General features: G+C 35.1%; 2 protein-coding genes across 2 annotated transcripts; one reads left to right on the top strand and one right to left on the bottom strand.

The window, feature by feature from the left end:
• Window positions 1–635: 635 nt before the first annotated feature.
• On the bottom strand, window positions 636–1,583 carry LOC110290280 (olfactory receptor 9G4). Its single transcript, XM_021156799.2, has one exon. It carries the CDS (start codon window positions 1,572–1,574, stop codon window positions 636–638), a length of 939 nt encoding a protein of 312 aa, XP_021012458.1. The 5' UTR covers window positions 1,575–1,583.
• An 11,857-nt stretch (window positions 1,584–13,440) lies between these two features.
• LOC110289764 (olfactory receptor 8K5-like) lies at window positions 13,441–14,382 on the top strand. Its single transcript, XM_021156133.1, has one exon. It carries the CDS (start codon window positions 13,441–13,443, stop codon window positions 14,380–14,382), a length of 942 nt encoding a protein of 313 aa, XP_021011792.1.
• The last annotated feature ends 2,689 nt before the right edge of the window (window positions 14,383–17,071 follow it).

Genomic DNA, 17,071 nt, shown 5'->3' with positions numbered 1-17,071 from the left:
CTACACAATAGTTAGGGTGATAAATAACCAAAAGGACACATAATTTTCATAGATTACAAAGTGTTTCATTGATATTTTTAGCTGCATCTTATCATATTGACAACTCCTAAATACTTTGTCTGATACTACAATGATATAAAAGTTATATGATGTACAAAGAATGCTTTTGCCTACTACATTTATGCTTTATTAAGGAATTTATTGGTGCTCTCACTGTATTAAAGTAAAACCCCACAGCTTTACATACACAACCAAGAATCTTAGCAGTCTAAAACTACTTTTAAGAGAACAACAATGGTTTGACCAAATTAATTTAAAACTATGCTCTTTCAAACTGTAACTTTATTTTCCTCAAATTCTTTAAAAATTAACCAACAAGATGAATTTTATGAAAAACTAAGAGACAAAATATAATATGTAAGAGCATTGAGTGTTCAAGCACATAAACTATAGGTATTGAATGAATTATATTATATATACAATACAAAAATAATAATTAAAAGTCATTTGCTCATCATTTCACCATTCAAAGGGTCACTTGTTCTATTTAAGTGAAATGCATAAATGTGAGAACACATGGAAAACAGAGTTATTGGGAGAATATGTTAACAGCACTTAGTCAAAAGTGATCATCTTCATGCATGTGGTCGTATTGTCTGTGTTGCTTTCCTGAAGGCATCTTTGACATCTTTGTTTCTTAGGCTATAGATGAGAGGGTTGAGCAATGGGTTGACTACAGTGTAGAAGAGGGCAGCCACTTTGTCCTTTTCTAGTGAGTAGGTTGAACTAGGCCTTGAATACATGAACAGCAAGGAACCATAGAACAGCATGACAGAAACCAGGTGAGAGGCACAGGTAGAGAAAGCTTTACGTCTTCCTGAAGCTGAGCGGATCCTCAAGATAGCCAGCAGGATGTTGAAGTAGGAAATGAGGATGGCAAGAATGCTGGAGAGCACCGTGAAGCCCACCACACCCAGGAGGACTTTTTCATAGACACGGGTATCTGTACAGGACATTTTTACCAAGGGTGGTGCATCACAGAAAAAGTGGTCAATAATATTTTTACCACAGAAAGTTAGCCGGAAGGTGTTTGCAGTATGGGCTATGGCATTCAAAAATCCCCCTATGTAACACCCAGCTACTAGCCCAGTACAGAGAGAAGATGACATGATGCTTGAATAGATCAATGGACTACAAATTGCAGAATGTCGGTCATAAGCCATGGCTGCCAGCAGGTAACACTCAGTGTAGGCTACAACACAGGAGAAGAACAGCTGAGCCCCACATCCAGCCAAGGAAATGCGTTTGTCTTCTGAGATACAAGTGGCCAATATTTTGGGGGTATATACAGAAGTATACCAGAAATCCAAAAATGACAGATTGCTGATGAAAAAGTACATAGGTGTATGCAGTCTAGAATCAATACGGATTAAAACAACCAGCAACATGTTCCCTGACAGTGTCAACAAGTAGATGGTTAGAAATATTCCAAATAGAATCAGCTGCCAGTGGGGGTCTGCTGAAAAGCCCACAAGGATGAATTCAGTCAGGATGGTACGATTGTCCAACTCCATGTCCACAGAGGAAAACCTGGTCATCAATAAACATCAAATAATGATAGCAAACATTTCAGGTAATTTATGAAATACCAGAAAGTCTATAAGCTTTTATTATCCTAAATTATAAAACTTTAGTATATGACTTTAAAATACTATAACAATTGTGGTATAAATGACTTTCAAATTAGAAAAATTTACATAGTAGCTTCAATGCAGAGCATGGAATTGGTGAGAGAAATAGCTTATAGAATTGTTCAATAAACAACTGGCATTTCCCCCAATTATATAAAGAATATAGGTATAAAAATGCCCAGAACAAAGTTTGGTCAGTTGTCATCACTCATAATACTGAAGTACTCTGGGTTGAACATGGTGTCATAAGCCTACACACAGGAGAGTGAGACAAGAGGATCCTAAATTCACATTCATCTTATGCTTTCATAGTATCTCTAACAGAAAGTTCACACACACACACACACACACACACACACACACACAAAACTTTAATTTGTTTCCATAGTTAATTAAGAATTTCTCATGTGTCAAGAATTAAAGTTCATATGCATCATTTTTCTGCTTGTGTAACACGGAAAAGAACACACTCATTATAGATCATATTGCAGGTACTATATTGAACTCTATGATTAATTTAATTTACAGAATTCATATATTATTTGCATAGCTCATGTGACATTGCATACTTCATGATATAATTCATGAAGCTCAAGTGTGTAGAATGTATTTAATCAGTCACACAGCCAAGTAAAAATGTGTGTTAAGGAGACTTAGAAACTACACACACACACACACACACACACACATATGTATCATACCAGTATGCTATTGTGCCATAGACTACAGACAACTCTAATATTTACTTAAAACTCTAGAAAAATATTTCACACATTCTCCCATTAAAGAGTAATTAATGGGACTAGTGAAGTGATTCATCAGGTGAACACTCCTGCAGCCAAGATTGACAATCTCAGTTTGATTCTCAGAACCCACATGGTAGGAGGAGAAATGTGATTCATATTCAAATTGTCCTCTGACTTGTACACCTCACACACATACACACACACATACACACACACACACATACACACAAACTGTAGTAACAACTAAATGAGATGAAAATCAAATAAAACATCAGTGTTTGAGGATGTTGTATTCAATCCAGTTATAATATTTTATATTGTTTTTAAATGTCAGATAGTACTATATGAATTTGTACAGATTTTAATGTTTTGGGGTATCTGTAAAAAGTTATTTACATTTTAAATAGTGAGAAATGGAATTAAGAGAGGGTGACAGGAAGTCTGGCAAGCCTGAAGGAACAATGGGAGGGAGAGAGGAAAGAAGGAAACAAGGAAAGAAGGATAAAAGGAAGGGCAAAAGTGACCCAGGGAGAAAAAAAGTGAGAGAAGAAAGCTGTATTTTCAAAGATGTGTATGACTTATAGTGATTATATATTTCACCCATATTTCTGAAGATAATATCAAGTCAGAATTATTTTATAAATAAAAGTCATGTACTATTTACTTTATTCCATGATCTGAGATACGTAAATATCAGTCAGGATTTTCTTATGTAGTAGATATTAAACACAAGGTAGAACTTTTCTTTTGCTTAGCTTATAAGAGACTGAGGAACAATGAAGCATGAACTTAGAATGCTGTTTTCCCCAAAATGCTAAGAATTCTTTAAAACACAATCAAAATCAGAACCATAATAAAGAGTAGATTTTTACCTCCAGCTGTTTATGCAGAGTGACAATCTAGAAACAAACAGTAGTTGTTGATGCATTACAATTTTCAAAACGCTCGCTTTTGAGCAAAGCCAGATAATATTATCACAAGTGTACACTCAAGATTTTTTTTTCCCTCTTCACAATCAGGACGCAAGGAACTTGAAATTGTTTCACTAAGCACAGGATTTAACTGAGGTATTGTGGTCAGCACAGCTTGAAGATGTAAAGCTGTTGACTTCTATCACTTCTGCTATACTATACATTGCTTTCATTAACATATATGGTACAAGCAGCTTAATCCTACCCTTGATGTTCTGTAATCAGGCTATAACTTACCTTGAGACTATCACTCTCACTAGTCCTATCTTACTTTATAACTCAGCATTCTAGACACTCACATCTGATTTGTTCATAATGTTTAATATGGTATAGATGTTCCAGAGGACCCAGTTTTCTTTGTTTTGCTCCCAAGCTGTGGATTTGTTGTTTTGGACATTCCCTAATTATAGGGTTTTATCTTTGAACACTTTCTTTAACCTCTAATTCTACTTCACCCCTTTCTTTTCTTTTTCTTTTTCAAATATAACATCTCTGAGCAGTATCAAAGGACTTTTAGCAGTGTGTTTCCTGTTCCTGCAACAGTAGTTGATGGACATCTTCATGGTCAATATACTAGTCTCTTTAAGGCAATTGAAAATGCCTTTATCTGGTTATGACCCATTGTTAGTCACTTAAAAACAACATTCCTTATTTCTCACCAATAATTCTCATCCTTATGACTCCATTGAGCTCCTACTGTGTTAATTAATCACTGTTGAAATAATCTCATTTACCAACCTTTATCTGTTTTTAATGCATTAATTGCTCATTTCTCCTCAATAAAATTCAACTTCATTGGGCAAAATATTTTTCTGCTCATTCCTGCTATATTGTGGCACTGAGAATTTTTATGTGATAAACAAATACATACATGATCATATATCTTGAACTTTTATTTACTAAATGATTGCATACATCCAAAAGAACTTCAAGTATTTATATTTAAAATTCAGTGTAGTATTATCATTAAATGTCTGACAACAAAAAATTTTCCTCAAGGGTGGCATACTATATCACAGCAATAAGGAAGAAAATTCATTTCAAAAAGAAAATTTATTCCCAGAATTTCAAATCCATTCTGAATCTGAAAAAAAAATGCTTATTATACATGGTCATTAAAATACAATGCACACAAAGTGCCAGAACAAAACATGATAGGGCACACAGACAGGATGGCTTTTTAAAATGCATTGCCTGTGTATCTGCCCTGTTCCACATTGTTTCAATTAAGTAAGAAAACTTTAATTATATCTCTTTGATCTCTAAAAATCAGTTCTAAGAAGTGGAAGAAACACATACCACTTGTCAAACTTCACAGAGTACCACAAACAATGGAGCTGAAAGCAATCCACACATTCTAATGTTTCACTGTGCAATTAAACACAGTGAAATTCAAATATTTCAATACAAATATCAGACATGTAGTCAAATTGTATAATAAGAACAAACAATAGAATATTAACTGAAATGTATATGCTTATATGTATATATTCTGTGCGTGTGTTTGTGTGCATGCATGTGTGTGTGTGTGTGTGTGTATGTGTATACATTTATATTTATGTCTAGCATAGCAGTGATCTTTGGGTTGCCTAGCCCAAATCTATATAATATTTTCTTGTTTATTGTAGCTGAGGTTCCAGTTAGAGAATAATGCTTAGGTTTCATTTCAGGTACTTACTCTTTGCAAAGCCAGTACTTGGAAGTGACACAGTTTACTTTCTTTTGGTATTTTGATGTGTCTTTGTTTGACCCAATATATATTATTTCTTCATTTGTCCATTGAGACTTCTACATAGCAACCAGAAATATATACTTCATTCTCCAAAGACACAATTAGAATTCACTTGGAGTTTGGGGGATGATGTATCATTTAGAGTATAGTCAAAGGAGTCATGCTATATTAAAATTTGAGTATACACAACTAAGCCACAATATAAGCATAAAATATTTGATGATAGAGTTTTTCAAATGATGCTACACAGAATTTCTAGAATATACCATTGTTCTAATTTTTTGCTTTTTGCCATATTCTTTTCTCTGTGTACAGACTACCATCCCTATGTAGACTTAGAAGCTGACTAATGTCTCCTACAATATATTGAATCTATGATTCTAGTGCCCCGTAATACAATTTATTATGCGATAGAGCCTTTTCGATAGGATGATGGTTAAGATCAGAGGAGGTAATGAATGGACCCTCACCCTAATTTTTTATATACAAAGAGATGCCAGGGACATAAGTAAACAGAGAGGTCACTTGTGAGCATAGAATAGAGGAGCTAACTTTAAGGTAGGCAGAGAGACATCAGAAGAAATCAGTTCTTCCAAGATCTTGAACTTGGATTGTATTCTGAGAGAAATTCTGAAAGAAAATGCATGCTTAGTTTGACTAGTGTATCATGTTTCCTTATGGAGTTCCTTGCATATTAATATGCTTGATTATACATACAAAGATTTTTATGGTGGTAAATGTCATGCTTTATATGCAAAAATCCTCTCAAATGTGATTCCCACAATAAATTTTCTCTAGATTTTAATTACACAAAAACAAAATAAACAAGCATATTATAGTTGTTTATTTTGAGAGAGAGAGAGAGAGAGAGAGAGAGAGAGAGAGAGAGAGATCAATGAAAACAAAATCTGGTCCTTAGATTTCATCATGTTACCTGGAGTAACCTAAGAAACTGGAAAGTAAAATGGTATTGTTGGGGAGTTGGGGAGCTATATAGAGAAGAATAGCTGGACACACATGATCAATCTGAAGAAGGAAATTGAATAAAGGTGGGAAAATGAGGGGGAGATAAAACAGAAGGAAGGAGGAAGGAAAATAACAGTAGTGATGTCTGAAAAAATTACAAAGAATCCTAGTACTGAATATTTCTTCCCAAATACCAATAACACACTTAGGTCTGTGAATACCTATGTCCTATCTGAGCTGACAGTGCTCCTTCTAAGAGCCATATAGTATCACACAAAGGCTCCAATGCCAATCATGAAAAGATTTTTTTTTTCATTTTGTTAAAAAGGATTGTCACAGAGACTCCCAATACATAATAGGCTATTAGCCTTGCTTTTCTTATGGCACAGAGGTAAAAGGAACATCCCTATTGCTGAGGACATCATGGACTTCAGAGACAGGATGCAGAGGGACCAAGCTGTATCTGACCTGGAAGTTTCTTCTCTGTGGACTAGCTTTCCTACTATGAGAAGATGCCTATAAATTTTTAAAGGTGGCAAACAACCAATAGTCCTATCCTACTATGAAACATATAAACCATGAAAACAAATAGAATGGCACAATAACCAAAAGTATGAAATTGAGGCATACATATTTTTTTGTGGTAGCCGATAGCCCTCCAGTTAAAGTTAAAGCCATCTGAACAACAGTGAAATCATGCCTGGTACTGGAAAAGTTGCTAACTACCTCAGGCTGTTAAAGGCTTGAGTCTTGAAGGAGAAGCTATAACCACCATTTTGTTATACCAGTAAATTCTATAATTGTGTTCTAAGTTCTTATCCTTATATCACAGATACATGTACTTCTTATCCCTCATCAAAGCAGTGAGAAGGAAATATATATTTTGCAGCAGACCAAAAGAATTACAGAAAATCACATTCATCTATCTATCTATCTCCTATCTATCTATCTATCTATCTATCTATCTATCTATCTATCTATCTATCTATCTATCTATCTACCTATCTCTATATATCTATCCATCTATCTATCTATCTATCTATCTATCTATCTATCTATCTATCATCTATCTATCATCTATTATCCATCCATTTATTTATCTATGAGAAATTAATGAACATAGTGGCTATGAATTTGAAAAAGAGTAATAAGTGGTATATGGAAGAGTTGAAAGGGAGGAAAAGGAATAGTAAAGTGGTGTAATTATATTATTATATGAAAAAGAATAAAAAAAACAATAAAAATCATTAAATCTAAAGATGAATGAATTACACTAGTAAGTGTTATATTGATGAGGTAATTGAAGTTTCCCCCCTCCCCCAAAGCCAACTCTTCTCTGGAATCTGGCTTTAAATCTTTTGTATGTTTATTCTGTAATAAAAATGTAAAGGAGCTTTGATGGGGTATATTAAGGTGATAGAAGGTTATAGACAGAAAAGAAGTAGTGCAATGGAATACTGGTGGCAGAGAGGCGTACTCACAAAGGATGCGTGAATATGAGAGAAATCTGAGTGGAAAGAGGAAGGATAACTCAGAATAAAGAGATATGAACAAGTAATATTAACTATATTCTCACTACTTAATAAGTAGGATATAATCAAATACATGTAAAATGAAATAAGAAGGCTACTGAAGGTTAAAGAATTAAGTGGTTGTAAGGTTTGGGAAATGTGGAGGGGGAAGAGTTAGTGATTACGTTTACTAAAACTATGGATTTCTGAAAGGACCTTATATAAACACACTAGCTAATAAGCTATTTTCAATATCAACTTTAAGAAAGGTATTTGAATGAAACTACCCAACATGGATAGACAGTATTGCACACATTTACTTGGGTTATTAAGTGAAAAGCCACAGTATAAGGAATTGAATGCCTTTCTGTGACTTATTGTCCAGTGAGGCCCTGGTGGTTTCCAAAACATCACACACTATTGCCATTGCTCTTGATTATCTCGATAACCACATACTAATATTCTGTTGCTAAATACACCGTTGAGCTGAAAAACAGAGAGAAATCATTCTCAGTGTGATTGAGAAAGCATTTTCCTATTGGCTAGATTTGCTAGTGCCAAAATGTACAACATATGCTATTGGGAAAGAAAATACTTCAGTGGTCTTACCCAGTGATGGACCCTGGTTCCTGCAAAGCTTATCTTCCAGGCAAGATATGTAATACTTCTGCAATGTAGGCACACTTATGAAGTAACTCATTTATGTTATGATTGGGATTTAGATTTGTTCCACAGTAGAGGAATTTATACTTGGTACTGAAATCTATCATTTTCAATTTCTTTCTTTTTTTCTTTTCTCTCTCTTTCTCTCTCTCTCTTTTGATGCATTGTCCCTTTATTAATTAAACAAAAACAGCAATCTCTTTAACCCAAGATAAATGAACAGCAAACAAAGAAAATTCTTCCAACCTCTGGTGGGGTGAATCATACCATACTGGAGAATTCAATGCTGTTATTCTGCTAGATGGACATAGCTATAAACTGCTCTCTAAGTACTTATCTTTATATGAAAGGTTAGCACAACTCTCAACCCTTATCAGAAAAGCAGTAAATTGGAAGTGTACAAAATTTACCTATAACAATATGTAGCCTTTCTATACACAGTAACAATCACATTGAGAAAAAAATTATAGAAACATTTCCACTCATAATAGTAGTCTAAAAGATATCTAGGAATAAACCAAACAAAGGATGTAAAATATGTCTACAGAGAAAACTCTGAATCTTTAAAGAAAGAGATTGAGATAGATGCTTAAAGATGGGACTATATGTCATGCTCATGGACTTGTAGAACGGAGCATTTGACAAAAGAATTGTATTGACTTAGTGCAATCTCATTCAAAATCCATATATTGCAGAAATATAAGAGACAATACTAAAATTTGTGTGGAACCACAAAAAACCTGGAGAGGCAAAGCAATCCTAAGCCAAAACAAAAATGCTGGAGAGATTATCATTCCAAATTTCAACATGTATTATTGAGCTACATCAATAAAGTCCTATATGGTACTGGTGCAGATCAGACATGTAATTCAATGGAATAAAATTAAAGACTCAAACAGGATTGCTTGTAACTACAGCTATTGGCATTCAATAAATATGTCAAAGATATATACAGGATAAAGAGAGTTTCTTCGAAAAATGATACTGGGAAACTGCATGTAGACGAATGAAACTAGATCCCTATATAAATACCATATACAACTCCAAATGTATGAAAGATGTCAGTATGAAACCTAAAATATTGTAACTGCTCAAGGAACCACAGGCAGTACCACAAGATAGAAAGGCAGGAAGGGGCATTCTCAGATTTATCTAATTTACATTTGATTTGCATATTAAAAATTCTCCCAGGTGATAGTGCAGGAAAAATATTGGGTATGCTGATGTATAAATCCAGAACAGAGTTTCCTATAAGTCCAGATGGAGAAACAAAACCACAGTGGTAACTGGATTGATCCTTATGGACATCACTGGCTGGCTTGAGCTTCAGGATCCATTGTTCAGACTGTTGATCATCATCTACCTGATCTCACTGATGGACTTCTCTCACTCATCAGAAAAGCTCCCTCCTGCAGCAGGTGGAAATGAATTCAGAGCCAAACATCCATACATTATGGAGAGAGAGAGAGAGAGAGAGAGAGAGAGAGAGAGAGAGAGAGAGAGAGAGAGAGAGAGGCAGGCAGGCAGACACAGACACACACACACACTGACACACACACACACACACACGGAGGGGGAGACAGTCCTTGGACTGCTCAGCTCTAAATGGACTGTATCCATAAAATTTCTTCCTTAAAACACATAGAACCCTGCAGAAGAGGAAACAAAAAGAATGTAATAGCCACGGAGAATGAAGAAGACAAGAACATGGCCCTCTAAATCAACTGAGCAAAGCTCATAGCAATTCAGAGACTGAAGCAGCAAGCACAGGACTTGCACAGTTCTATACCAGGTCCTCTAGGGATTGTTATGGATTTCAGTTTAGTGGTTTTAATGGGACTCCTGAATGTGTGAACAAGTCAGTCCCTGATTCTTGGGCATTCAGCTATCTGGCTATTTTCCTTCTGTTGATTTTCCTTGTCAGATTTTGGTGTGCCAATTTTTATCTTATTATATTTTTTATTGTTATGCTTTGTTGTTTTCTTTTAGAAGCCTGCTATTTTTAATGAGAGACAGAAGGTGGGTGGATCTGGAAGAGAAGGGTAGTGATGAAGGGCGAAGGATGTTATAGGATAAGTAAAGGGAGAGAAAACTGTAATATTGATATACTGTATTAGAGAAGAATCTAATATCATTGAAAAGGGAAAAATAAAAATACAGTAAAGTTATGCAATAGTGTCATATAGCAAAATTTTAAAACGATTATTTTCAAAGTAAACAAAGTATTAAAAAGCTAAGTAGATCTTTTTATCTCTTCTAATATAAAATATGATAGCTATATATTAAAAGGCAATCAGTACTTGAGCTTGGGATAACATTTGGAAATTAAAGGATGAAATAAGTTTGTAGTAAATGACATGACCTATGACACAGAGAAATTTTTCTGTGGTGTTGAAAATATTTTGTATATTGACTTAGGTTTTGCACAAAAAAACTCAAACAACATACAGTTTTAAAAATATCAATTTGTATGGTTTATATTCCATTATATGTAAATGTAACTTAATTCTTATGCATATGGAAGGCATGACAGATTTTAATATTCATATCATGGCAGGGCTTCTTATCCAAAAGGACTCTGGCCTTTATTCAGGTTATACAACAGTTGGTTCCTCAGTGTAATAGCATTTTGGACTACAATAGGTTATAAAGGTTTTTTTCATATGACAGAACAGACATATGTTTCTCAAACTCAAGAGAATATATTTACTTTGAATACTTTAGCTTTTATAATCTGGTTTGAGAAAGATATACCTGGGTGTCTTCAGGAATTGGAATAGCTTACTCACAAATATTGCTTGATGGGTAAGTCTAATGTCTCCCATATGTTTTCCTGAGTAATAGAAGAAAAATGCCTTGTGTGATAGCAATAATGCATATAGAATTCTATCAGGATTTTGAAAGTCTCACACTTTTACAGGGTAAAACAGTTAATAAGCTAGTTCCCATGGTAGCACTAATGATTGGTGATCTTTAAATGAATGAATAAGTTATTCAAGTTATTTATGTCTCTGTGGAAATCACAGGTTGTTGATATCCTTTCAATAGTTAACTTTATATTTCCCCTTGGGGAATACACTGAGTGTCCCAGACAATTAAAAAACACAACAAAGTCTTCAGTCTCTCAGATTATCTAGATGTGATCATTTGAACAAATTGTCTGATGCTTCCCCCGGGAACAGTGGAAAGAACAAAGAAATCCATAAATTCTTGCCACCTTCAAGAGAAAGTATAAGTGATTCAGAATATGAGATTTGGTATTTTTTCCAAAGGTAAGTAGTTTTATTTTTTGATACAGACATAAAGCAGCATGCATGTATTTTCATATTGTGCCTGGCGTCTGGCTGCTAGGACTCTGATTCCTTGAGTGCAGAACAAAAATAGTACATTCACTTGTGGTTCTTGGAGTTGTACAGTTGTCTCAAGACATTACACTTTACCATTTGAACAGATATCCTGAACCTATGATATTTATGAGGCTTTTGAGTGAGAAGTGGGAGATATATCAATAGTTCATTACTGGCCTCCCACACTAAAAAATTAACAAGGTAATTATTTTCAGAAGCAAAACAGGATGGGGTGTTGTATTTTCTTTACATAAAATTTAAAAAAAACATAAGTTTTGGTGTGAATCCTATATAATGTTAGACAACAAAATACAGTATTTTATAATTAAAACAAACTGACTTTATTTAGTAGTAGATATAAATTTACAAGTCAAAAAATACAAACATGAAATATATACATGATAAAATTTCCTACTGAAAATGATACATTCACAAAAGAATCTTCTAGCTGAAAATTTCCATAAAATATCTTAGACACTAAGTATTTTTATTGAGTATTTAGCAATGCTGCAGGTATCACAGTTAGGAGGTTAACATTAGTGCTGCACATGCTAACAAGCCTACCCTGCATTTTTCTTCATTGAACATTAAACTCTGATTAGTCCTACAACTGGAAATCATGCTGACAATGGTGAAGATTCCCACTGACCAGGGACTGAAGGACTAAAGGGAAGGAATCAGGTAAAATTAGCTAGTGCATCTTCATTTTCTTGAATCAATGAAAAACTACTTTGCTGCTCAGATTGTGCAAATTTATTAAAGAAAGAGGAATACCACTGAAATATAGTCCATCATGATGTTGAGATTTATAAATACTTCCTCAGTTAAATTAATAGATAGTAATATCTGATGTAAAATGGCTAAGTAAATACATCTTACATGCTCTATCACTTCTTCTGTATGGTATTACAGAATAATTATGCACAATAAGTATACAATGGAGATTTTAAATATTAACCCATTAGCTGGAATGTATCCAAACATTGTCTCTGGAAGCTTAAAATAGGTTGAGTTTTCTACAGAAAGGAAAACTGATTGCTTTTTTTTTTTTTCACAAGCAATACAAGCAATCAAAACAAATCTCAGTGGTGCACACACATGATATTTATTAGTATGATATTTTATTTATACAGTACATAACTCAATATATTGTGCTAACTGATTTTAGATGCCTTTTTTTGTGCCAGATTAGAAATTTCTATAGACTGACAAGTGTTCTCTACTTCATTCACTATTATTAAATCCCACATAGTTGTACAGGTCTACTCACCAATGCATTTCCTAAAAGCATAAGTGGAAACTGACATAGAATATTAAAATGAGCACACATCACTATGGTAAAGTACAGTGTTTTTGGAAATATTTATAAAGATATACAGTTATGTATTTTCAGTTCAATATGTCTCCCATAACTTGGGAGGATCTGATATAAGGGACTATAATAGTTAAAATGATTTAGCTTCACTCTATCTCTGTCTCAATTTTCAAGAATACAAAAATTGCATACAAAACATAGGCAAAATGAAGATGCATTTTAAAGTAAATCAAGCTCTTTGTGTAAAGTAAGATCTTAATATGAAACATATGTGTATTATTGCAATATATATATATGTATATATATATATATCACATTACATATCTTCTGGAAGAGATCATTTGCAAAGTAGAATACTATATACATTCACTTAGAAAATTATGTGCAAATTTTGTTTGTGACCATTTACTTTTAAAAATATCTGTTCATCATATAAATATAACTTAATAAAAGTTGAAAACAATGGTTTGCTTCTTTTGGAGAATATAATTGGATGACATGGGGCAACAGAATACAACATCACTGCCTGGGTTCATCTTGATGGGAATCACACAGCGCACTGAGCTTCAGCTTCCTTTGTTTGGGGCCTTCTTCATCATCTATGCAGTCACAGTCATGGGCAACCTGGGTATGATCATTTTGACCAAACTGGACTCTCGCCTACAAACCCCTATGTACTTTTTCATCAGACACCTGGCTTTTATTGATCTTGGAAATTCCACTGTCATCTGTCCCAAGATGCTGGTGGATTTTGTTATGGATGAAAAAAACATTTCTTTTTATGCATGTGCCACACAGATGTCATTCTTTGTTTTGTTCATTATCAGTGAACTCTTTATCTTGTCTGCAATGGCCTATGACCGCTATGTGGCCATCTGCAACCCTCTGCTCTACAGTGTGATCATGTCTCAGAGACTTTGCCATGTGCTTGTGGGCATCCCATATCTCTACAGCACCTTCCAGGCTATGCTATTCACCAGTAAAATTTTCACATTAACTTTCTGTGGCTCTAACATCATCAGCCATTTCTACTGTGATGCTGTTTACTTGTTACCTACCTTGTGTTCAAATGCTGAAGAAATACAACTGTTGATCATATTATTTTCAGCAATGAATTTGATCTCCTCTCTTCTGGTAGTCCTTGGATCATATGTCCTGATTCTGATAGCCATATGTCGAATGCATTCTGCAGAAGGCAGAAGAAAAGCTTTCTCTACATGTGGGTCTCATCTGACAGTGGTTGTGGTGTTTTATGGTACTCTACTGTTTATGTACTTGCAACCTAAATCTATTGACTCCTTAGAGAATGATAAAATAACTTCTGTGTTTTATACTTTAGTGATCCCCATGCTTAACCCCTTGATATACAGTTTAAGGAACAAAGAGGTAAAAAGTGCTTTCAACAGGGCACTAAAGAAGTCATTTAAAATTAATACTTAATATTCAGTATTATATATCATAATATAGTATAACAAGACAAATTTTATTTTATAATTTTTTTTGTTTTTGCATGTCACTATGACAACTTGGACTTTTCTCATATCACATTCTTTATCTTTCATGTCAACAGACATTATTATTTATTTCTTTTTTTCTTGAGATTTTTGATTCTTTCCTCCAACATCTTCCATAAACTCATTGTCCTTTCTTTTTTAAAATAATTGTTATTACATGTAATTTTTTAAAATTTTATATACCAATATAGAGAAAGATAATAGATAGATATTGAATTACCAACTATAGATTTAGAGGTAGAGAGATGATGTAGAGATACACATAAATTCATTAATAGAGTCCATTCACTTCATGCAAAGTTACTTGTATAATTGTGTATAAGGTTTGTGAGAATTTTACTGAGTAATTTTGCATCAATATTCATAAAGGAAATAGATGTGAAGTTCTCTTTCTCTGTTGGTCTTTCTGTGGTTAGGTATCAGCATAACTGTGGATTCATAGAACCAATTGGGTAGTCTTCCTTTAGTTTCTATTTTGTGGAAAGTATTGAAAAGTATTGATATTAGGTCTTCTTTGAAGATCTGATAGAATTCTGCACTAAACGCATGTGATCCTGGGCTTTTTTTTTTTTTTTTTTGGTTGGGAGACTTTTAATGACTGCTTTTATTTCTTTAAGAGTTATGGGACTGCTTAGTTGGTTTATCTTATCCTGTTTTAACTTTGGTACCTGGTATCTGTTCAGAAAATTGTCCATTTCATCCAGATTTTCAAGTTTTGTTGAATATAAGCTTTTGTAGTAGGATCTGATGATTTTTTTAATTTCCGCAGTTTCTGTTGTTATATCTCCCTTTCCATTTCTGATTTTGTTAGTTTGGATACTGCCTCTGTGCTCTCTAATTAGTTTGTCTAAGGGTTTATCTATCTTGTTGATATTTTCAAATAACCAGCTTTTGGTTTTGTTGATTCTTTGTATAGTTCTCTTTCTTTCTACTTGGTTGATTTCAGCTGTGAGTTTGATTATTTCCTGCCATCTACTTCTCATTGTTGTACTTGCTTCTGTTTGTTGTAGAGCTTTCAGTTGTGCTGTTAAGCTGTTAGTGTAGGACTTCTCCAATTTCCTTATGAAGGCACTAAGAGCTATGAGTTTTCCTCTTAGAACCACTTTCATTGTGTTCCTTAAGTTTGTATATGTTGTGCCTTCATTTTCCTTAAATTTTAAAAAGTCTTTAATTTCTTTATTTCTTCCCTGACCAAGTTCTCATTGAGTAGAGCGTTGTTCGGCTTGAGAACACCCATGAGTATGTGGGTGTTCTGTTGTTTTGTTTTTATTGAAGACCAGCCTTTTTCTGTGGTGATCTGATAGAATGCATGGGGTTATTTCAATCTTCTTGTGACTGTTGAGGCTTGTTTTATGTCTGAGTATATGGTCAGTTTTGGAGAAGGTACCCTGATGTGCTGAGAAGGTATATTCTTTTGTTTTAGGGTTAAATGTTCTGTAGATATCTGTTAAATCCATTTGGTTTATAACTTCTGCTAGTTTCACTGTGTCTCTGTATAGTTTTTGTTTCCATAATCTGTCCATGGAGGAGAGTGGGGTGTTGGAGTCTCTCACTATTATTGGGTGAGGTCCAATGTGTGCTTTGAGCTCTAGTAATGCTTCTTTTACAAAGGTGGGTGCCCTTGTATGTAGTTTGGTGTCCTGAATCCACTCTGTCACAGGGCTTGGGCCACTCAGGGAAGTACCATGTGGGAGTTTTGACTGCGCTAACCCCACATAGGCACTGAGAAAGGGCTATGGGAAGCTACTGGACCCTGCTCCAGATGTGGGAGGAGCACAGTCTCAGGTCCCAGGGACCTCTCGAACTGGCTTGGCAGTCCCCAGGCCTATGCAGAGGCCTGGGCCATCTGACCCATTCTCAAGCTCTTGGGCACCCAGGTGCCACTGGATGCCACAGAAGAACTGAAAATAGAGTCGGGGGCCTTGGGCTGGATCTAAGCTGGGGACGAGGGGTAAAGGAGGGGAGAGCTCAGGCTGGGTCTCTTGGGGAGGAGAGTCCTTGGCTTGTCAGTGGCTGGCTTGGCTTGGGCTTGGTAGTTGTGGTGGCTGGGAGCACAGAGAGGCCTTCCATAGGAGATTAGGCAGCTGACTCTTTAGGCAAAGACTTGTTCCATTGCTCCCCACAGTGGATCCTGATGAAAAGAAAATCCATGGTTTTAAGACATTTATTGTCATGGCTGAGAGTAGCAATGAGTAAAACCGTACCCCACTTCTCAGGAGCTGGCCTGAAGTTAAATACATTTTGTAGGGAGGAGTGTCTTGGAATGAAAGTTTAATTGGCTAAGCCTCCAGGCCTTTAGGTGCCATATTAAAATGGAGATCAGTCTTGAGGCTAAGTGACCTGTGGTCATATCCTCTACTTGTGAAGTGGCTTGGGGCATTGTCCTTACATGACTGATGGCTTCAAACCTATGGGGAGCTGTATCCACATGCCGGGAGCCTGGTGTCCAGGAGTGTAGCTCAACAACTACAGGGTCACCAGGGTTTCAAGCCTGTGCTGGACCAGGGACCAGGCTGGGCCATCATGGTCCTACACTTATATTTGGTGGATTGATGTTTAGAATTGAGGGTTTATCTTGGCAGATTTTTCCTTTGATGCGTATGAAGTATCCTTCC

Source organism: Mus caroli, unplaced genomic scaffold (assembly GCF_978045245.1).
Source record: "Mus caroli unplaced genomic scaffold, Mus_caroli_1 scaffold_2, whole genome shotgun sequence".
Classification (NCBI taxonomy): domain Eukaryota; kingdom Metazoa; phylum Chordata; class Mammalia; order Rodentia; family Muridae; genus Mus; species Mus caroli.
The sequence above is the reverse complement of the archived record's forward strand: the minus strand, read 5'-3'. Positions and strand labels throughout refer to the sequence as shown.